The 24,231-nt window shown below is 38.8% G+C and overlaps 2 protein-coding genes across 5 annotated transcripts in view; both read left to right on the forward strand.

The window, feature by feature from the left end:
- The window catches only part of top1b (DNA topoisomerase Ib), a 32,099-nt gene extending 15,470 nt beyond the window's left edge, over nt 1–16,629 (forward strand). For all 4 annotated transcript variants that reach the window (XM_079588222.1, XM_079588223.1, XM_079588220.1 and 1 more), the window contains exons 12-21: nt 31–218; nt 8,254–8,398; nt 9,980–10,123; nt 11,474–11,659; nt 11,754–11,822; nt 12,762–12,876; nt 13,010–13,137; nt 13,239–13,333; nt 14,544–14,693; nt 15,276–16,629. In XM_079588222.1, coding sequence (XP_079444348.1) covers nt 31–218; nt 8,254–8,398; nt 9,980–10,123; nt 11,474–11,659; nt 11,754–11,822; nt 12,762–12,876; nt 13,010–13,137; nt 13,239–13,333; nt 14,544–14,693; nt 15,276–15,378 — 1,323 coding nt within the window. In that variant the 3' untranslated portion in view covers nt 15,379–16,629. The remainder of the gene's footprint in view (nt 1–30; nt 219–8,253; nt 8,399–9,979; nt 10,124–11,473; nt 11,660–11,753; nt 11,823–12,761; nt 12,877–13,009; nt 13,138–13,238; nt 13,334–14,543; nt 14,694–15,275) is intronic.
- A 5,641-nt stretch (nt 16,630–22,270) lies between these two features.
- The window catches only part of plcg1 (phospholipase C, gamma 1), a 62,696-nt gene continuing 60,735 nt past the window's right edge, over nt 22,271–24,231 (forward strand). Inside the window, exons 1-2 of the mRNA XM_079589422.1 lie at nt 22,271–22,527; nt 23,116–23,397. Of these exons, the coding sequence (XP_079445548.1) occupies nt 23,181–23,397 (217 nt within the window). The 5' untranslated portion in view covers nt 22,271–22,527; nt 23,116–23,180. The remainder of the gene's footprint in view (nt 22,528–23,115; nt 23,398–24,231) is intronic.

The raw sequence follows: 24,231 nt of genomic DNA on the forward strand, positions 1-24,231 counted from the left end.
TAAACTGAAAAATTCATCTTATTTTCAAAGAAAACCAAAGAAGAGAATGAACGCATTCTGCAGGAGTATGGATTCTGCGTTATGGACAACCACAGGGAGCGGATCGGCAACTTCCGGATCGAGCCTCCGGGTCTGTTCAGAGGCCGCGGGGACCATCCTAAGATGGGCAAACTGAAACGCCGCATCCGACCCGAGGACATCATCATCAACTGCAGCAAGTGAGTCCCTAATCATGCTGTATTATTACTATTTTCATGGTGTAGAATAATAGTAGAATTATAAATTTTTTAAAAACCAAATAGAATAACACAAATGGATGGGTCTCTCTTTGCGGAGAGCGGAGACATTGCAACGACAGCAACCCTACAGCAATGACAGCAAGAAACTAGAGCTGTGTGATTTTAGTGCCTTTCTTTCCTTCACAGCGGCGCGCTTTCTTTCCTCCCTTAAAGCCCAAGCTGAAAGGGGTCATGAACTGGATTTGTAAAAATTATTTTATAATGTTTCCTGAGGTGCACTTAAAAAGTTTATATGATTTTTACATCAAAAATTGTCACAATTTACAAATAAATGGCTATTTTTTTATCCTGATTTTATCCTCTTGATTTGAATGCTCTGTTTGAAGGTGTGTGTCTGCTGTGAGACTTCAGTGTAAACGCCCCCTGCTGTGATTGGCTGACATCTTTGCATATGAAATAAGTACTACATGTGGAACTCTCTCGAATACTTTTTACGACTTTTTTACTATTGCAGCTGTCGAGAATAACGAATCGTGAAAAGTATCTATTCCCATCACGTGAAAGGTTGCAGTGATGAGCATTGAGCAGATGACAGACAGTCTGTTGATCACGTGAATGCAGTGATCTCATCATTGCAACGCGATTTCTGCATTCTCACCAATGCTTTCACCATAAATAACAAAGCAAAGCAAGTTTTGAAACTTACAGGATCATTTTTATATTTTAACAACCTCTTCAACTGTCAAAAGATCAAGGAAAATTTTAATTCTCAGTTCATGACTCAATTAACGTCCAAATCAGCAATACAGTCTACTGTTTGATGATAATAAGAGTTATTAAAACTGCATTAAGCTGCTGTGAAAGAGATACTGTTCTCCAAGCGGCTTTCTGTGCGTGTGCTCCGAGACGTTTCAGGTTCGTGCCTAAACAGTTAAAACACTCGTAAATATTTCAAAATGCCCAGCTTGGCGAGTACCGTATTTTCCGGACTATAAGTCGCACTTTTTTTTCATAGTTTGGCTGGTCCTGCGACTTATAGTCAGGTGCGACTTATATATCAAAATTAATTCATACTGACTGAGATGAACCAAGAGGAAACATTACCGTCTACAGCCGCGAGAGGGCGCTCTAGTTGGCGGAGATGTTCAAAAGCGACACCGAGGAAGAACTCAATGGATTCAGTGTTGAGGGATGAGATCGCGGGAGCTTGGGGAACTAGCTTACCGGTAACTTGTTGGACTCGCTGGCTAATGTTAATTTAGCCTATTCAGCCTCCCAGGTATATGTTCTTTATGCTATTGTGCAGCTGAATAACTGTTAATGTGTTACGTTAATACCTATTCAGCCTGTTGTTCTGTGTGCTATTGTGGATCTGAATAACTTGCCTTTTCAAAATAAATGTCTGTTCTTCGTCTTGGATTTTGTGAAACAAATTTCTAAATAAATGCGACTTATAGTCCAGTGCGACTTATATATGGTTATTTTCCTCTTAGTGGCGCATTTTTGACTGATGCGACTTATACTCCGGAGCGACTTATGGTCCGGAAAATACAGTATTCGTTTAAAAACCGTCTGTTATGCCTTAAGTGAACATAAACAGTTGGGAAATAGACGCTTGTGTAACAGTATATTGGATCTGTGCATTCAGCCATCTGTGCATTGACAGAAGCTTAATAAACCTGCTACTGTATGTTATTAATGACAATCAAAAGACAAAGAGAAAATCACTCACGGCTCTTTAGTAGAGTTACTAGGATTAATATATATTTATACAGGGAAGACTATGCAGTGTTGGTTTAAATTTGATTACTTTCTGTTGATAAAGATTTCTGTTTTTTATCATTATTATTTATTTCACAGGAATGCTATATTTGTTAAGCTCCATGCTGTTCCTAATCACCTCTAAGTGAGGGAATGGAAGATGTTGTGATAAATAAAGAATTGTGAAATTCATGATACTTTCTCATCGCTTAATTATTTAAAGGTACAATATGTAGGATTTTTTGCCGCCAGGACTCGCTAACCTCGTACAATAACAAAGGCGTATATTGAAGCATTAAGTGGAATTATGGATATTGTCATCAAGCTGATGGATCTTTTATGGATGAGTGAATACATTGATGTTTTTAACATGACTGTGGTATGAAGCAGGGCGCGATTGCTAATGAGAGACGTAGCCAATACCAGCGCCACACGCAACGCGAGTCCCGCGGATATAAAGGAATATGGACATTTCATTCTACCAAACTACACGCAAGTGCTGAATTATACTCACACAGGTCAGTTTATTAGACGAATGAAACTTGTGAGGTAACGCAGCGCTGTCTCACTCGCTCTAACAGTTACGCTATCACACTTAACGGCATTTGAGTGTGTTGAATGTTGTTAGTTAGGTTGTTTGTTGGCTATATGAGACTAGCAGTAAGCTAGATCAACATTAGAATAACATACGGATCATATTCTAACATTTCATCATGTTGAGCTAAATAACATTGATTAGTTTTATGTACATTTACTCACCTGTCTAATAAAGTACATGCAACACTCTTTGTCGAGTCGAAGTTAGTCGCGGAGCTCTCGGCATCTCGATAGATGTTGATCTTCGCTGTAGTCGTCTTTTTGTCTCAAAGTCTGCTTGCCATGGTCCATAATGTTTGAACAAAACAACAACAGTGTGAGTGTCCTGACATAACCCAGTTGTCCACGTCTGTCGCCATGGTTACTATGGCAGTACGAGCGGAAACCGAGGGTAACGCGGATATGACGCCATTGACTGGCGACACCCTCACCTCTGCTCACACGCCCCGTTTCCTTGGTTAAAATCGCAATTTTCTCACGATTTACAAATAGGTGGAAACATTTGGGATATTTTAAGTAATCAACTAAACAAAATATATAACATTGGCCTAGTGGTTTTTGGATATTTTACTGCAAAAATCCTACATAATTTAATACATAATTTTAATACTTAAAATGCATTGTTGTTAAGAATAGTATTATTTATTTTGGTGATTGGTATCGGTGATCATATCGGCCAATACTGCTTCCAGTGATCTGTGATCGGAGCACCCTTAACATGATCTGGGTGACGTGATCTGTCATTAGTATAGTTTACTTCAGAAGTATAGGTTTACTTTAAAACGTGAAATAGTATACTTTTCTTTGCAACATACTGTTAATTGCAATTGCATGAAAATTTGCTAGAGTTTAAGCTTATATTAAATACAGTTAGTTAAACTATTGAGAGTTTTTTTGACCCGCTTAATTAGGACTTTAAGTAGATGTAATTTATGTAATTTCATAATTACGTCGATTGAAATATGGTTAAAGTACTGCTGAATGTGCAGACAAGCATTTACGGTAAACTAAACTATACTTTGTCATATCTATTAAAACTAATATGTCACGTTTTATTGAATATATTTGTAGTTACACATTTGTAATGATGAAGTTGCAATTTTGTACATTTAAAATATATTAACATTAAATGTAATATCAAAAAACTCTACAGTTCAAATTAAAAAGTACTCCACACATCAAAATAGTGTACTTCTTTAAAGCATGACAACATATTATTAAAACATAGTGATTTAAAATGTACTTTACAGTAAAACTTTTAATTTGACATTAATGCAAAGTGCATATTTTAAAAGCGTACTTAAGTGTGTTAAGAAAACAGTCATAAGTGTGCTTGCTTTAAGTGAGCTTTTATTTAGTTCATATATTTTCTGTGAAAAATGTTTTATTTTAAAAGACATACTTTTAAGATTTACAGTACACAATTTCAGTAAAATTAGGCACACTTCACACTTCACAAGGGTTAGCTAAGTGGTTAATGTAACCTAAAGCAGTGGTTCTCAAACTTTTTACACCAGTACCACCTCTTCAAGTACCACCATAATGACCAATACTAAATACATTAGTGTAGTAGGCCTAACTATTCAGCTATAGCTATGCACAGCTCAAAAACAAGGCAGTTTTATTTCTAATTACTAGAATATTTATTATTGTCAGCCCCTTTTTATACAGTGTAAAACCCCAGTTTGAACATTAACACTGCGCTGTGCTGCTTACATACAAGTAAATAAAAAACTTAAATAATGATTCAATGAAAATATATTGCACCTAAAAGTGAAAGAAAAAATGTACTTAAATAAAGATACAAATAAAATTGTAGGCTTTTTTTGTCCAGAGGCTCGAGACTACAGCCAGTAGGAGGCGCTGATCCGCATGTTTTCAGCCCTCCCATAGAGGGATCTCACTCACAGAATGGGCAAATAGTGTCAGCCATCTTTATTTGGGAGCTAAGCTAACAGGCTCTTGTTCTGTGGAGAAAGCTTAGTAGGAGTTACCATCCTCTTTTTCCCGGACATGTCCGGCCGTCGAGATCGTCCAAAATGTCCGGGATTCAGCTTTTGCTTTCTGCAGTCGCCATCCATTGTTTACACACACACCTTTAGTTTCAATCTAACTGAATTCATGCCGATTGGTGAATCTGAATGTAGTGTTTACATGAACGCTAAACAAGTGATCGGTTAATGTGCGTTTTAACATTGCTAAGAAAATTCCCGAAAATTGCCGCTCTCAGTAATCCCGCCACCGGCCTCGAGTCGTTCTCCCGCGGCCGTCAGTCTCGTCCTGCTCGCCGCAGTAAACATGAGGAACGGCGACTGTAGAACGCAAAAGCCGAATCCCGGACATTTTGGGCCAATTCCAGACAATCCCAGGCAGACTCGTCACGGAGACTCATGATAAAACGGCGTCTTTTAAGTTTCGAGTCAACTAGTAGCCTTGCCTTGTTGTTTAACTGCGCTCTTACCGGTAGGCGTGGCCTCGTAGGGCAGCGAAGTAAGTGCATTCTGGGAGTTGTTGTCTTTCATCCACATGAGCCACGAATACATTTTCTGGCTTTTCTCAGTCTAGAAGGCTCCAAATTCAAAATTAATTTCACATTTCTTCTACATAAATGACCCATTTTAAATACACATGCATCTTTCCAGAGGTGAAGTATCCCTTTAAGTAAAAAAAAAAAAAAAAAGTACTGTACTTGATAAACATTTTTAACACAGGCTGTGCAGCTGCAATAGAAAACCAAGACAGACAATGGACCTAATCAAACAAAAAGCCAGCTGGAAAGACAATATAATCGCGTTAGTTGAGTTGTATGTGCGATGGGTGCCGCTGTTCAGAGAACCGGATCTGTTGGATTTACAACAATAAGCGGCCGGTGACCTGGCACAAGAATAGAGTCAACTTTAAAGTTACTTACACAATGTGTTTCTGATATGAATAAAACATTTCGTCTAATTATAATGGAAAGGATTATTATTGCCGCTCCCATAGACATCAGTGTGTAACTCTAAATGTATGGTTTTCTTATATTTTAAATGTCTGAAACCTAAAATAAACATTATGTGGTTGAAAACACTGAATAGTTAATATAAATATATGACAAGCGCTGAGCGTGTCCGTCTCTTGCTCAGCCAACACGCGAAAGCACATTTGAATTTAGCAACTGATGACGTGATGCTGCTAAATTATGGTGTGATGACGGTGTGATGACACACACCGGTGTGATCATAGATATACATAATAAGGGCTAGATGTCTCGTCCACGCTGCTGGCCAATGGAGGTAGACGTCCGCACCTGGCGGCCATCTTGTCACAGTCAGCTCGCTCACTCGCAACATTGTGTTTTAATGGTGCACGTACTTTTTAAATAACCATAACTTGCTAAATTTTCTACCGATGTTCAAACGGGTTGGTTTGTTATAAACATCAGAGATGTAGTTATGACACTGCATACTTTTGAATAATTATAATATTATATATTTCAACATGTTCAAGCATCCAGAATTATAGCCACGTTAATAACGTTTGTAAGAAACCAATCCATTTGTAAATCCGTCCAGATTTCAGCGAGATAAGAGTATCTGTGGATCGTTAGGATCACTCGCCTTACATCAGGAGCCAGAAAACTTGCCTGTGACAAGATGGCCGCCGGTGATGACGTTCCAGACTCCGCCGTTAGACATCTAGCCTTTATTATGTATATCTATGGGTGTGATCGTACGTGCGAAATTCAGTGATTCCTCTGCGTACGGTATGTGATGGCAATTTTATGATATTCATTGATCTTTAGTAAAATATAGATGATTCAAAGAATGTCACATGTGTGTCTCTCACTTGTAGTGAGAGAAGATTCTGTTTATGAAATTTATGTATGTTTATACACCTGAAGTGAAGGAGCGAGACACTGGGAACGACTGGGCAGAGGTCAGGGGTCATCTAGTTTGGGCGGGGGCTTAAAGGGATATTCCACTTTTTTTGGAAATAGGCTCATTTTACAACTCCCCCAGAGTTAAACAGTTTTACCGTTTTCGAATCCATTCAGCCGATCTCCGGGTCTGACGGTACCACTTTTAGCATAGCTTAGCATAGATCATTGATTCTGATGAGTCCAGTAGCATTTCTTTCAAAATGACCAACGAGTTTCAATATTTTTCCTATTTAAAACTTGACTCTTCTGTAGTTAAACCGTGTACTAAGATCGGAAAATGAAAAGTTGCGATTTTCCAAGCCTATATGGCTAGGAACTACTCTCCTTCCGGCGTAAGAACCAAGGAACTGTGCGGCCGTACCATCGGTGCAGCAGGCGTAATGATATGACGAAGCACTTGCCGTCAACAAACCAACGTGACGACCTGCTTGCACAGGGAGCGTGCCTTGTAGCATGGAGACATTTGTGAGAGATGATTTAGATGACATTTACTTTGGTGCTGATCCCGAACCGTATTTATTAAAACGACACAAACTCAGTCCCGGTCATGTTGGAAGTTACCGAGCTGGGGACTATTTTCAGGTGCTTCGTCATATCATTACGCTGCTGCACCGATGGTACGGCCGCACAGTTCCTTGATTCTTACGCCGGAAGGAGAGTAGTTCCTAGCCATATAGGCTTGGAAAATCCCAACTTTTCATTTTCCGTCGATCTTAGTACACGGTTTAACTACAGAAGAGTCAAGTTTTAAATAGGAAAAATATTGAAACTCGTTGGTCATTTTGAAAGAAATGCTACTGGACTCATCAGAATCAATGATCTATGCTAAGCTATGCTTAAAGTGGTACCGTCAGACCCGGAGTTCGGCTGAATGGATTCGAAAACGGTAAAACTGTTTAACTCTGGGGGAGTTGTAAAATGAGCCTATTTCCAAAAAAAGTGGAGTATTCCTTTAAGGGTCAACTAGTGATAAATTGAAGCTAGCAGTAATGAGTCCTTGGTCTGTGGAAAACTACTAGGAAGAGCAACTGAAGACCTTGAAATGGGTATAAAATGTGCCGCAATCTCATTTGATTTAGAGTGTCTCTTGATGATGTTTAAAAATAAATTTTGGCCACAACACGTACCACTAGGGGGAGCCTGCGTACCACACTCTGAGAATCCGTGACCGAAAGGCTTCTGGTTGAAACACCGGGTAGAGGAATTGATGGAGAGTTTCTGAGATGATGATAATCACTGATCAGAGCACTTGAGCTCAGGTTCCTCCAGGATTATTCTTTCTCTAGTAAATGTAATTCTTGGTAGAGAAGTGTTTGGCAGAGTCTTCAGTACTGGCCCACAGCCCGTATATTTAGCTGGCCATTGTTGTATTTGCAGAGCGGTCAGCGTGATGTTGTTGTGGCCCTCGTGAAGGAGTTGTTTATCCTGTAAGTGTGTCAGAGGGCCGCTTCCTGTGTGTGTGTGTGTGTGTGTGTGTGTTGTGGCCGGCCTGATCCTGTTTTTCTTGAGCAGATGTGTCATGTTCAAACTCTGATAACATCTTTCATACAGATCTCCAACAGGAGGAATGTCAGTTCCCAATATAACTTATAGTTTGCAGTTCTTCGTTTCGGAGTTTCCACATTAGAGTCCAGATCTTCAAGTTAAAACCTTTTTTTTTTTTTCAACAAGCTGTAAAACTTGAAGAGTGTTTTAAGACGAGTGTGACCGTCTCCCATTGTCTGTTGTCCTCAGAGATTCGGCTCACCCCAGACCCCCCCCAGGCACCAGGTGGAAGGAAGTTCGTCATGACAACAAAGTCACATGGCTGGTGTCGTGGACGGAGAACATTCAGGGCTCCATCAAATACATCATGCTCAACCCCAGCTCCAGAATCAAGGTCAGAAGCGGCTCTTTACGTCAGACAGGAGCCAACAACACTTAGATGTATGGCAAGCCGCTTTAGCTTAAATTGTACCCAGCGTTACTCGTCGTAATTGCATTTTTACTAGTAAGAATGACAGTAATTCTTGATTCCTGTCTTGGGAAATGAGAACACAGCACAGGAAATAACAAAAGTCCACACAAGACAGGAACAAACACGTCACAATATTCCTCATTTAAATAATTCATACGCAGATTAAAGTGCCTGGTTGAGTTAGTTAGTAGTGTGTTGAAACTGGCGGTTATGGTAAGGGGCGGACATTTCCCAAACACACTCGAAGCTCTTGACCAATCACAACACACTGCTCCAGCCGACCAATCAGAGCACAGTGTGCTTTTCGGACCTTCACAGAGACAGGAACTAAACAGGGGTGCGTTTCCCGTACAACTATATCGCTCGCTGCTTAACTACCATAGTACGATGCATCGTTGGAGAAATCAACTAGCTAGTCACGACTGTTTCCCGAAACCGTATGTTGCAAAGTATCGCTCAACCACGTTGGTTTATGACGTCTCGCACGTGGTGGACTAATAACTTATTTTAATTAATCTGTTTGAGATCGAATTAACGCTAGATTTTGTCATATAATTTACAGACATGGCATCCGAAGACCATTTCTAATTTTGCTTTATTACCAGACTCAATATTTGTCTCGTTCTTACATAGTAGAGCACGTTCACACATGCGCAGTCTTCAAAACCGGTGCTTTGAATCTCTTGACAAACTAAAAGACGTAAATTACATTTGTATGTATTCTGAATAAATAACACGGGTTGTGCTGAATGTCAGCTTGCTTATTTTGCTAAAGATAAGGATTTATTCAGTCTACATCTCATGTAAACTAGAAACTCTGCTTCTAACCACAGCTCGAGAGCGGTCGCTCCAACCACACAAGTTTGCGATGCTGTTTGCGAACGTTCGTTGGAACGATGGTTTCGGGAAACACCAAATCGCTGAACTGCTGATAACGACGGAGCTTGCGACCATAGTTGGCTAACGATGCTTTCGGGAAACACACCCCAGAGCGATACTGACAGACTGAGAAGATTGTTTTTTGATTTGCCGGTTGTCGTAGGAGAAGCCTCCTTACAGGACTGCGCCTCACACTTCTGACACCGCCTGCATTCGTCAGAGGTCAAATTTGATATGAACAGTTCATGACAGAAAGTAACGCTCAAAGACTTTTGGCCTAGGCTCAAAGCAGTCGTTTAGGACTCTCAACATCATGTGAAGCCGGCTTTATAATGATTTCTGAAGGATCATGTGACACCGGAGTAATGATGCTGAAAATTCAGCTTTGATCACAGGAATACATTACATTTTACTATATTTTCAAATAGTTCATAACTGTTATTTTAAATTGAAATGTTTTCTGTTTTTACTCTTTGTTTTAATAAATTAGCATAAGAGACTTCTTTCAAAAACCTTTACGACCTCACATTTTTTGAATGGTAGTGCGAAAAATATATATTTATTAAAAACATGAACTTCTGACACTTTTCAATGTGTGTGTGTGTGTGTGTGTGTGTGTCTCAGGGAGAGAAGGACTGGCAGAAGTACGAGACGGCGCGCCGGCTGAAGAAGTGTGTGGAGCGGATCCGCGCGCAGTACCGGGAGGACTGGAGGAGTAAAGAGATGAGGATCAGACAGAGAGCCGTCGCACTTTACTTCATTGACAAGGTCTCACTTCTTTACACACATTTCTGCTGTTTAAACTGCTCATTAATTATAATAAATTAAATTTACATTGATATCTGCTGACAATATTTTGTCAAAACATATTTATGACTCATATGTTTTTGTCTAATCACTTCTAGTGCATTTATTTGTTGCACATTTAGCAATAGATCAACAGTAGCCGCGTGTCCATTACCCTTCAAATTGCGCAAATTGAAATTGCGATTCGGAAACATGTCAATTTCGCAAAAACTCCCATTTATTGCACTTCCACTTTTTTCGCTCGCATGAGGAGGTTTTTCAGGCAATTCGAAAAATAAATATTTTGCAAAACTGCAATGGAAACAGTTTTTGTGCATTTACAGTCGCCTGACGTAGAGGACGCGGTGTGTTTGGAAAGAAGACGAGACGAGTTGTTTATTAAATTCATAAAAGACAAAAGAATTACAGGAATACTGATCTAAACCTCAAAGAAATGCCACAGTCAAGACAGTCAGAAATGAGTGACACGCTCACAGTATAAGGGTCTTTCCTTGCCATTAATGCTTGATAACACACACGTCTCCTTCCCTTAATAATGATATAGTCTAGTGCAGTGGCTGGATATATAGGTATATATAGGCTGAAGAACTCGTTTTGTTTCTATCTTTTATTGTGGTAGTTAGTTTAGTAGGATCTCAAAACCAGTCACATACGCACGGGTATGTTTGTGGCAATAGGTATGGGTCTTTTGGCATTTTTCTTTTATGGCAAAAATCATTAGGATATTAAGTAAAGATCATGAAGATATTTAGTAAATTTCCTACCGTAAATATATAAAACATGTATTTTTGTGAGTGAATCGTGAACATAAATGCACAACTTTAAAGATGATTTTCTCAGTTTAGATTTTCTTGCACCCTCAGATTCCAGATTTTCAATAGTTGTATCTCGGCTAACAAACCACACATCATTGGAAAGCTTATTTATCCAGCTTTCATGTGATGTATAAATCTCAATTTCAAAAAATGTATCCATGTGACTGGTTTTGTCGTCCAGGGTCACAAATAACCGAGCGAAACAGCTTCTCAAACAAGAATAAATGTAGGGGGTGGGGCTTGATTTTTGTAGATTAGGAAATGATTGGATGGTTGTGGTTTGCTATTGGCTGATCAGATGTGAGTGACAGGTTATAGCTCCGCCCTCGTCAACAGAGAAGAGAAGAGATGCTAAGAGGAAGTTATTCTGATTCAAGATTATGAGGCACATGGATGAAAAATAATGATGTTCACTGATTTTATTTTTAAAATTTTATTATAAAAAATAAGGTGTGTGTGTGTGTGTGTGTGTGTGTGTGTGTGTGTGCGTGTGCAGCTGGCTCTGAGGGCTGGTAATGAGAAGGACGAGGGGGAGACGGCTGATACCGTCGGCTGCTGCTCTCTGCGCGTCGAGCACATCAGACTCTACCCTCAGCTCGAGCGGCAGGACTTCGTGGTGGAGTTCGACTTCCTGGGGAAAGACTCCATCCGCTACTACAACAAAATCCCAGTGGAGAAAAGAGTGAGAGAGAGGCACTGTTGATATGTAAATCTGGATTATGGGGAGGGAGGGAATGTTAATAACTAACAAATATATATAATTTTTGTTGTGTTAGGTCTTTAAAAACCTCCAGTTATTTCTTGAAAACAAGCAGTCGGAAGACGACCTGTTTGACCGGCTCAACGTAAGACATTCCCCCATCAACATCATCATTCCTGGTGTGCATCTTTAGAGCCTGGCGTATTAAATAATAATCAGAAAAATCATTTATATGTATATATATATTATATATTAGGGCTGTCAAAAGATTAATCGTGATTAATCGCATCCAAAATAAAAGTTTGTGTTTGCATAATATATGTGTGTGTACTGTGTATAATTATTATGTATAAATACACACACATTCATGAATATATTTAAGAAATATTTGCATTTATATAATTTATATTATATATAAATATTTTATATATAAATATTATCAAATTTTCTTAAATATATACATGAATGTGTGTGTTTTTATATATATAAATAATTATACACAGTACACACACATATATTATGCAAACACAAACTTTTATTTTGGATGCGATTAATCGCGATTCATCTTTTGACAGCCCTAATATATATATTATTTTTTTTATGTACATTTATTGAACCTTTAGGCAAAATATTGAAAAAGACGGTTTACATATGTGTTTTTTGTTGAGTATCATATTTGAGACATCAGGCTTTTATGGCTCATATATACAGTGAGAATTAGTTATTATAATTAGTAAAGTAATTTGTGGCAGTTGCTGATATTTATATTGTGAAAATGTAGGATGACATTCTGAAAGGTTGTAATATAAATTAGTGAGATTTTCATAATTGTATAGCAGATACATAAAAATATGCATATAAATATCAGTCATCATTCCATATCTCTAAATTGTCTTAGTTGATATTTAAAAGATTAAAGTTCTGTAGTTTTAAAACATATATTGCAATACACTGATGATTGAGAGATGAACAAATTCAAGTTTTGGTCATGTTGATAATGTCGAGGCCTTAGAATTTCATGTATCGAATCAGATACAGTAGGTTTTATAGGGTCATGTGACATGCGCTGTCTGCTGTTCCTCAGACATCCATTCTGAATAAACATCTCCAGGAGTTGATGGATGGGTTGACGGCGAAAGTGTTTCGCACTTATAACGCGTCCATTACCCTCCAACAGCAACTCAAAGAACTGACCAGCCGTGAGTCTCTCTCCTCTTGTCCATGTCTGTGTACTTGGCAAATTATATGAGAATATCTCAACAATGTAGCAGTTTCGCTGTTTAAATATTATATTTAAATGACTTCAAGCGCCCTTCATGCTGATTGTTACAGCTGATGAGAACATCCCTGAGAAGATCCTCTCGTATAACAGAGCGAACCGAGCCGTGGCTCTTCTCTGCAACCACCAGAGGGCGCCACCCAAAACCTTTGAGAAATCCATGCAGAATTTGCAGATCAAGGTGAGAGTGATTCAAAATCACGAGTAATGTGAATTCGGGACTATTGTCTGTCATCATTAGTAAAGGGAAACCTTTTTTGCAACCTTTATATTGTTCTGTAGATAGACGAGAAAAAGAAACAGCTCTCTGCTGCCAAGAAGGAGCACAAAGCAGCCAAAGCCGACGCCAGGACGCTTCGCGATGAGAAAAGTAAAAAGTAAGCAAGCTTCGTCTAGCAGGCAGTTTTTAATTCTTTTGTTTTCATTTAATTGAATCGAAATGAAAACTGATCTGATGCGTATTAAAGGGCACCTATTTTGACATTTTTACATGCATGCAATGACAAAAAACACTTTTGTTGTCGTATAATATGCATTTATTTTTACCTGATTTGCTCACCGACTCCCAAATGATTCGTTCAACGACTCATTTTTCCAAACCCCTCCTTTACGCGACGCTAATCTGAGTTGATTGGTCAGATGACCCAGTCAGTTGTGATTGGTATACTCTGTGCAGAGATTGTGCGAGCATAGCCCAGAGTTCATATTGTAAAAGCACAATCAGTCTTTGTTTGCGTTAGCCCGATGCATAAACATAACGTTTTTACAAAAAAAAAAAAAAAAAATGCAGTTACGTTACTACGAGGTATTACTCTATTCTTTAAGACAACTCCGAAAACAATGACAAACACTTCACATATCTCAATACAATTGTCATTGAAGACCTAGAAGCTAAACGGTGCTTACACAACAAACAAAATAATTATTAAGCATGCTACATAAAACATAAAAGCAACAATTATTAATAACACTTACAGGTTGTGATACGGAGGAGGAAGCTGATGCAAATACACTTGGAACTGAACCTTCCTTCAATATCAGCCGGCTCGCGAATCCAAGTTTGATTGCATTTAAAGCAATCGTCTTCAAAATGGCGCGAACAAAGCACAAGGCTCGGACTATACTTCTGTGGTATAGTTGTATGTATGAATTGTAGCCACTTAGTCTTCAAATGCTCCTCCTTGGGCAGATGAAAAAAGTTTGCTTTTGAGTCGCACTTCAGAACACAGCGTCTCGTCGCCATGATGTTTTCCCTGCTGGCCTTGGAGCGCAATAAGTGGGCGTATCGTATTCAAATAACTCGACAAGTTGACGTCATCTAGTCAGAGAAAAAGCTTCGGTCTTCTAACGATTCATAAAAATGACTCAGAGTCGACTCTTACTTTTGAAAGACAATAACTTTATATACGGTGCACTTTCATATTTCAAACTTTGCAGGATGTTTTTGTTCACTTAGATCTATGTTACACACTACATGAAAGGTAAATTTCAAAATTCCATAATAGGTGCCCTTTAACGGTAAAAAGTGTGTAATGTTATATCAGAGCCATGATAACGTGTGTGTGTGTGTGTGTGTGTTTCTTCAAGGGCGGTGGAGATGAAGAAGAAAGCCGTGGAGAGGATCTCTGAGCAGCTCATGAAGCTGGAGGTTCAGGCCACAGACCGCGAGGAGAACAAACAGATCGCGCTCGGCACGTCTAAACTCAACTACCTGGACCCGCGGATCTCAGTCGCCTGGTAAGAGCAAGAGATGCATTCATAGCGACTTCGCCATAGTCATTCTAGTAGTCTAACTTGTGTTTGTAGTGTAGATATACTGTAGGTTGCTTATGTCTCTTCTAAGTCCTGTCGAGGGGGAAAAACACGCAGGCAGGAACAATGGGCTCTGGCAGTTTCCCTCTTGTTTGTAATGTCCGTGGATGGGAGGCGGTGGCGGTTTAGGCCCCAGAAGGGTCTGTGTCTGAACCAAACCTCTGTGTGTACTGCAGGGGCGTAATTTGTGGGGGGGTTGGGGGGGAGATAACCCCCCCAATATTTTAATCTATGCATTACAACCCCCCCACAACCCCCCCAATATTTATACCATGATCACATGAAAACCCCCCCAATGTTCAAACCAAATCTACACCCTTGGTGTACTGTCATCAGCCCACCTCTTGGCTTGTTTCTGGGAATAACTCCCTTCTGTGACACAATGTTCACCAGTTTTGTTTTTCGAAAAGCGTGGAAAAAATCGTTTGACCTTTATCAATGTTAAATGTGAAGGAGATTTTCTTCAGCCATGATCTCTTGTTTTTATCACTTTTCGTCCGTCCACAGGTGCAAAAAATGGACAGTCTCCATTGAGAAGATCTACAACAAAACACAGCGAGAGAAGTTTGCCTGGGCTATTGACATGGCAGATGAGGACTTCGAGTTTTAGAGTTTATATTGTTGCTGTGTTGATGACGATTGAATCATATTTTTGCTTGTGATTTGATCAGTTAAGGATAGATGAATTTAAAGTAAAACACAAGCCCATAGTTTCTCTCAAAATAAGGCCGCACATTAGTTCAGTGGTTATTTGTTTAACTTAAGCTATTTGAAAACAAAACGGGCCTGTTACTGAGCCTTGCTGAACACCATGTCTTTTCACAAGAAAAGCTGCCAGTGTTTCATACCATGCCTTTAGTTTTAGCATCTTTTGGTTTTAGCCTTCGGATATATTGATGAATTGTATATTTTAATATCATTTTTAATAGTCCTTAAGGCGAGACACGGCAGGCAAAAACATAGTTTTTTTGTCACTGTTCAATTTTGAGATTTTGGTCTTCTTTCAGACTTGTGGTGAGAAAAAAAGTCCAATATACACATTTAGGTCTTTATTTTACTACACTTTGTCTATTTGCGTCTTTAGATTTCTCAGAAATTCAACAAAAGTTGTCGTTATAAATCATCCGCTGCTCCGCGATCTCTGTCTGCTTCCTTTAATCACACACACCGCTGGAAAGCTCTCTCTCTCTCCTTTACAATGCTGTCGGATCCAAATATGGTCATTTACTTTTTATCAGCAACCAATCGTGAAAGTACAATGGGCATTTAACTCTAAAAGAGAAATCTCATTGGCTGATGTCAATTTCTGACAACGTGATTGGTTCAGATGCATCACGTGACGCGCTCTGACATTTAGATGTGTGTGTTTCTGACTGTTTTTCTGTTCAGTTGAAGGCCATAAATGCTGTGTTTTAAGTTTTGATGTGATTTAGGTGGTTTGTATTGTTGTTGCTGATGATTTGATGAGATATTGTGTCTGTAAATAGTTGTTTCCACTAAAAAGGTATGAATTTGTACATTACAAATCTTTAAATGCCTTTTTCTCAAAATGAGTTTTGTGTCATTCTCCAGTAGAAACATCTCTATGTAGCACCGATGTACACCAAACTCTCCAGTTATACACTTAGCTGTATTCTGAAGATATGTTCAGAGGGATTTGTTAATACATCATTCCTGGCCTGATTTATGTGACATTTTAATAAAAAAAATATGGCAAAAATCGATTTGTTTAAGGCTATGGACAGTATATTTAGATTTCCTAGGTAATGAAAGCATATATCCTGAAATCACTCTGAACATCTTCTTTCATCTTGTGTGTAATCAAAATGAAAAAATAATTTGGCACCTGGCTTTATCATATGTTCAGATCTATCTACCGAAAATATATGCAAAATTGCGCATATTTAATGAGATAATGCATAATTAGCAGAATTAAACACAAATTTCAAAAACTTGTAATTCATTTTTTTTATGAACTTGTGCAAGTAATCAACTGAGGAAGTTTCATGGTGATATCTATTATTTTAAAATGTTACCCTATTCACCTGTAGTGTCTCGCCTTAAGTGAAGTAAGAAATGCGTAATGAAAAATCATGTAAATCGATGTTTTAGCTGGCATATATAAAGATAAACATTCAGAGGCACGAATGTCATGATGAGGCAATGTAAACAAATGTGAATGTCTTTCTTTGTTATTTTAATATTTCTATCAGGGATGTACATTTTGTTTTTAATGTGTGTAAAGAGCTGTATTTTAACAAAAGAATGTGTCGCTTTTCATTATAGTGATTATCCCTCTGTTTAGCAGTTCATTTCTGTGCCGTTTCTGTGGTATAACAGCTTCTCATGAAAGTTAAATTATTTATATGTTGCACAGCCCTATTTATATTAAGCTTATATAAAATTATTTAAAAAAATGATGAATCCATAAATTATTCAGAAAAAGTCCATGATATGCACTGTCAATGGAAAAATGTATGTCTGGCCACTTTGATGTGTCTATAGAAATCTGTTAGGTAATTAAAAGTCTTGTAAAGTCCTGCTTACAGTTTTTACGAAGATCATACTGTAAATATGAGACGCAGTCGGTCTTTTATTTTCCCCTAAGTTTTCAACCATGTTTTATTTTTAAAAAATAAGAAAAAAATCATACAAATCCTGGCTTATTGTTTATAGCCTACCAACTGAGAAAAGGCCCACGTGTATAGGACTGTTTTTCTTTTTTAATAACTATAAATGACACTGAAGTCATATGGTTACAGGTCAGGCTTTTTGTGCAAGATAAATCACACCATGAAACATCCTCATATTTCTATAATTTATTGGGCAATATTACCATGTGCTTGAATGTTGGTTTTGCTTCTCATTCGTGTAGTAAGACGTCAACAGTTGTGAACGTCATGTAATCCTACATTAACCCTTAAGATAAACAAGTTTAGTTTAAGATTGCTTTTTAAGTCATTGTTTACTGTATCGTCCCCATTTATGACACAGCGAATACATGTGTAAAACCACATGACACTCAAATAGGCGGCATTGTTTTTTTTGTTTTTTTTTTAAATTAGGACAGATTTATAAGGACATGCAGAATAGCTTCAGCTAAAGAGGGTGTTTCTTGTTGCAACTTGCGTTTGTTTAGCCTTGTAAACCCCGAATATAGGTTTTCAGGTCACATCCTCCGTGCCTTGAGCTCTGAACGTGTGACTGCGCCGTGAAGGCAGCGATCTGCATCTGTGGCTTTGGGTTATAACCTCTTCCTATGTGGGCATTGTGCAATTGCATGCGTCTATACTGTGACATTATGCTGCGCACCAGTTTTGATTATTAGCAGAGCGTGGTGTTCTGTGAGAAAACTACACAAAATAAGGTTATGGTTGTAAAAGTTTCAGATTCGGAAATCTATTGACCAAGTGAAACTGATAACCAACTTCACTTGAGGTTTGTTCGCCAGCCAATTAAGCAACTAGTGACCAAAACATAAATATCAGAGAACCAGATTATCAAAATTGCTGCTTAGATTTAAATATATTTAGTTTGTTGGGTTTTATGTGCCCATGAAACAATACTATATATTTGGCATGAAATGTAGGCCTAAATATAAATAAAACTTGACAAATTTTCCCAATAATTTTTTTCCCAATAAACTTTACTTTTAAATAAAAGTTAGTTAAATATTTCTAGATTAGCAATTCAATTAGCTTAGTTTAACTTGACAAAAAAAAAAATTGGTGTAAAACCATTAAATTAGTTTGTCCCACAAACTCCAGTCCACCCTGTTACTTAACTTACGCATATGCCCTAAATCACATGACTTAAATGTGACATAATTTCCTTAGAAGGAAAGCAACTAGTCATAGTCATACACCATCTCTTTTTCTGGAAGATTAACTAATAGCGTATAACATGTCCACTTTGTTGTCTGTTTACATTGGACATAAAAATCTTGTTTTTTTTAAATAGATTTTATAACTTTACATTTCTGGTAAATGTTCATATTTTGCTACTATGTTGTTCTTTCCTACCTAGTAATGGGCTTCGTTAGCTTAAAAAGTCCATTCTGCCCATGTCATGTTACAGGGTGTGTAAATGTCTTATGTTATATGTGCCCATGGAATATTTGTATTAAAGCGGTGGTTGAGTATGATTTCACTTTCCTAGCTTTAGTGAGTGTGTAATGTTGCTGTTTGAGCATAAACAACATCTGCAAAGTTACAACACTCAAAGTTCAAAGCAAAGGAAGATATTTGCTTTTAAAGAAAAGGACTACAACAAACGACTAGTAGGAACTACACGACATTCCTTCCGGGTTAGTGACATCAGCAACCCTAAAATTTGCATAAGCCCCGCCCCCGGGAACACGCAGTCCATGTTGAGAAGAGGGAGAGTTGTTGTAGTCGAGCACATTTGTGAGTCAGCTCAAACTTTAGCATCCATCTTTTCACATGCCATAGAAAGTCACTCTGTCACACTGTGCGTCTCACAACAGTTCCTATACGAGCGATTTATAGATTATCATGACAGAATATGCTAATTGAAGATAGTTAACTCCACATCAGCAACATAAATTCATCAACTAACCGTTCAGAGACGTCCTGTTGCTTCTACATGTTGTCACTTCTTCTTGAGTCTCTCCATCTTTGTCTGTCTCCGTTTTAACATTAAAGTCAGAACAGTTTCTGTCATTTTAGTGTGTGTCTGCGTGAGGTAATCGCAGCTGCTAACACACACACACACACACACACACACACACACACACACACACACACACACACACACACACACACACACACACACACACACACACACACACACGCGTACCTCTTGAAACCCCGCCCCCTGCAGCAGCTCATTTGCATTTAAAGGGCCAGGCACAAAAGGGTTTTTGCAAACCCTCAAAAAGTGACAAATTTTACATGCTATATAAAAATATCTGTGGGGTATTTTGTGCTAAAACTACACACACACACTCTGGGGACATCAGATATTTATTTTACATCTTGTGAAAAGGGCATTTTACCACCCCTAAAAAAAAAAAAAAAAACTGTTCAGTCCAAAATCCACCAAACCGTAGGAATGACCCATTTATTATTACATTTGAAATAAAATATCAATAGAACTTCATTCCCAATGAAGTTTCGTAACTTCCCAATACTGCTCCCTCAGAATGAATGTGTACTGGTAAATACCTTGAAGTTTAGTGGACAAGATGTCAATTTAATAAAGTCATCAGCTGGTTCCTCACTAAAGTCAGCGTATTAAAGCCTGTCCTCCATTGACACCCATCAAAAAAGCCAATGTGTTCTCACTCCAAATGTTTAATATGGAAATAAGTAGAGATTGCTGCGACTCTTGTATTTAGACTCATTAGTCTTGATCAGACAATCAAAATAAAATAAAAAAGAATATAAAAAAGCTAAATAATATATCTTAATTAGTCTATATGTAACGAGCTTGTGTGACAACAATGTAGTATACTACTATTTAAAACATTTCTCGTTCTATACGAGAGCTAATAACTGATAACAATGTAAATGTGTACCTTGAAATGAAATGTAAGTCGCTTTGGATAAAAGCGTCTGCCAAATGCGTAAATGTAAATGTATTACTTTCTGAACATATACTGCATATTGTTTCACATGCTTTATACACAAAATAGTTGGCGTTACACAGTGCATACTGTGCAGTATAAAGTATGCTAATCAGTATGCTAATATTGTATTCCAAACACTAGGTCACCTGTCCATGCAATTCATACCGACAATTCACATACTGAGCATAGTACACACACTATATATTGCAGCAATGGTTAGTGTGGTATTGTAGTACAGTAGTATGCATACTATTTCACACATTTAAAACATATATTATGCAGTACAAAGTACATACTGAACAGTAAGCAACTAGTTTTCCACACTGTTTCACTTTTTTTTACACAATATTTGGCATATAGTGCATACTGTGCAGTATATAGTAAACAGTATGCTTGTATTGTTTGCCGAAAACCTCAGAAATCGCATACTTCCCTTCTAGTAGGTGAAAAACAGTATGTGTGACAAAAGAAGTATGTCTGAATTCACAGTACTCATTAAAAGAGTAGGTAAAAAGTACCTGGATTCTTCTGGTGAGATGCTGTGCATACGATGGACGCTTTACTGTCCCATCAGGCCACGGGAGAGGATTGTGTAAATGGTAGTGAAGTAACGCTTGATAATGACAACATGGCGGATGTAGTACGTCCCGATTATATACTACACACATAGAACATACCCTTTTAGCGGTTGTGAAGTAATTACTTACTCAAAATAAAGAGAGTATGTGATTTTGGACGCAGCCTTGGTCACCTGAGTATCCAGTTCATACAGAAAATAAAAATCTTGTGCATATACATAATATAAATGTGGTGTTTCCATAGTATGCTATTCCAAACAGCCAGGATGCATACTATTTCACACACTTATATTTTACAATATTAAGCAGTACATACTAAAGAGTAAGCAACTAGAATTTGATTCTGGACATAGCCATACTGAATACTCTGTCACATATATATTTTGCACAAATAGCCAGTACATAGTGTATACTGTGCAGTTTATAGAAAGCAGTATGCTAGTTGTATTTCTAAACATTGACTGCTGGGTCAACAGGGTATACGGTTCATACTGAAAATACAGATACTGTGCTTGTAAGTGCGGTACAGTAGCCTAGTATGCTAAACAGCCACAATGCATACTGTCTGTTTTACACGCTTTAAGATCAGTGGACTTTGATTCAGGACATATAGCCATTCTGAATGCTCTGTCACATATGTTACACAAAATAGTAGGCAGTGATCTTTACTTAGTATCCTAATGATTTTTGTCGTAAAAGAAAAATCTATAATTTTGACCCATACAATGTACAGTGGGGCAAAAAAGTATTTAGTCAGCCACCAATTGTGCAAGTTCTCCCACTTAAAAAGATGATATAATGTGCAGTTTATGCTAGTATTGTATTTCCAGACATTGTCTAAGTCAATGGGGTATCCGGCTCATACTGAAATTACTTTGCTTAGCTTAGTATACACAGAAAGCGTAAGTGCGGTATTGTAGCACAGTATACTAGTATGCTATTCTAAACATCCACAATGCATACTATCTACTTTACACACTTTACACAGCGCTTCTGAATGCTCTGTCTGCTGTCACATACATCTTTTACACTTGGCAGTAGTGTATATTGTTAAATATGTTTAAAAGCGCTATATAAATGAAGGTGACTTGACTTGTACTCTGCGGTATTATATTTCCAAAAATTGTCTCAACGACGGGGTATCGGTTCATACTGAAAATACGGTGCTTAGTAGCTATACACACAGAACGCCTAAGTGCGGTGTTGTAGTATGCACAGTGCATGCTGTCTGTTTTACACACACTTTATGCAGTGCAAGTATGCAGTGCGCAGTGCGCTGTCGGTGGTGAAAGTGCGCGCTGTGTCTTTAAGAGGCCGTGCTCTCTCGGTGTGCCGCTGCTGTAGGGATCGGCTGATGGGGGAAGGGCTCTCAGTCTCTCTCACACACACACACACAGATCTCTCATGGCGGAGAGCAGATCATCTCTCACACACACTCGCGAGGCTCGATCACACACACCGCGAGGATCCGCCAAACCCGCGTCTGATCGCGAGCCCGGACGACATGCGCGCCGCTGAGATTGCACACACACTCGCTGTTGTGATTCTGCTTTTCTTGAGCGCCAGAGAGAGCCAGCTGCATTCACACACGGTGAGACAAAACAAACCTGTGTTATTATTATTACCACCATCATCATCATCATCATCCGATCTTTCTATCGCATGTATTTCTATGTAAACAATTTAAGAATACATTTTTGATAGTATTAATAATAGAGTATCAGTGTTTTGTTTTTGTTTTTTTGCATTGGATGCATCAGTAAAAAGATTTTATTTAGGCTAACTAAATTGTGTTAGATTAGATCAACTCAATATAATCTATTTAAACATACTAGACTTGCGTTTACATGTTAGGGATAATGATTTGCTGTTCTATAATGTATAATAATGCTAATATTAACAGTGCAGTTTTATGCACTAATTTATCTGTTCACCATTTTTATAGTCTATAATGTTTGTCTATATAACCACCAAAAAGGCCAATCAGTCCAACTTGAATGGACACATGTAAATGCATCATACAGCAGGCCTCTGTCTGTGTGTGTGTGTGTGTGTGTGTGTGTGTGTGTGTGTGTGTGTGTGTTTTCATAACCAATGTATATAGTGCGCGCATTTCTGCTGCGGCTGTGCCGTAATGTTGTTTCGTGATGCACATTTTTCTTTCTTCCCTGTTTGCTAGGGTGTCCTCCTCGGCCCGGGAGGCTGTGAGTTATTCTGAAAGGAACTGAAGAACAAACAGGGGAAATGGCTGCGACCGCGGGCTTCTCCTCCAATGGACCTGTACCCTGGACACTGAGCGACACCGAGGTGAACAATCTCTACCGGGATCTAGAGTTGGGCACCGTCCTCACGCTCTTCTACTCCAAGAAGTCCCAGAGACCCGAGAGGAGGACGTTTCAAGTCAAGCTGGAGACCCGGCAGATTATCTGGACCAGAGGGACGGATAAAATCGAGGGCGAAAGTAAGTCGCGCCGTGTTTCTGGGTGTTTGACTCCAGATTGGTAAATCAGTGCTCGGCATTATGGGTTCAGAAACGCTAGTTGGTGTGGTATTTGCATGTTTCATAACCACAGTTTTGGTCCCCACAGCCATTAGCTATTTATACCGAACACTATTTCCCTTTAAAGTGGTTGATGCCGTATTTATAAAAGCGCATTCGACCAAATATAATGACTGCCTGAATTACACAAACCTGCACTGCCAACGTTTTCTTCACATCAAGACATTTCGCTTATTCAACGGTCTATTTTTAGTTTTCCGGGTGGAAAATGACCGTATGTATGTCTGGATTCTGTGTAGGTATTTATCTTGAGCTTTGCGTCGAGTGGAAGATGCGTCTTCGGCTCTGCTTCTTTGCTTGTTTTGGTTCTTGATGGTTTTGGTCCGGTGGCCTGGACGCTCCATCTGGCGATGTGGAATGCTCCGGTTCTGGTTCTGGCCGTGTGTGTGTGTGTGTGAACGCGTCTAACAGTAGTGCTGCTGGTTTGGGCTCTGCTCGTAGGACAGGCCCATCTGTGCTGCTGTTTTCCTGCGGCGGGATGTCTTACACACAGCTGCGCTCTGCTCCGGATGCACCACACACACTAAACACACGAGAAAAAACACCCAATGAGCCTCACCGTGGTGTAATCGCGCGTCTCAGGTTATATGTGGCTTTCTTAAATCCGACGTTTAGTTGGGCCGCTGTGCGCAGGGGTATAATACACCACACCGATCGCTTGTGTAGTGTGCGAGGCTTGTTGAAGGAGTCGATGTTTAGGTGTGGAGTGGATGGATTTTATTGTACCTTAAAAGT

This window comes from Phoxinus phoxinus, assembly GCF_949152265.1.
Source record: "Phoxinus phoxinus genome assembly, chromosome: 18".
Lineage (NCBI taxonomy): Eukaryota > Metazoa > Chordata > Actinopteri > Cypriniformes > Leuciscidae > Phoxinus > Phoxinus phoxinus.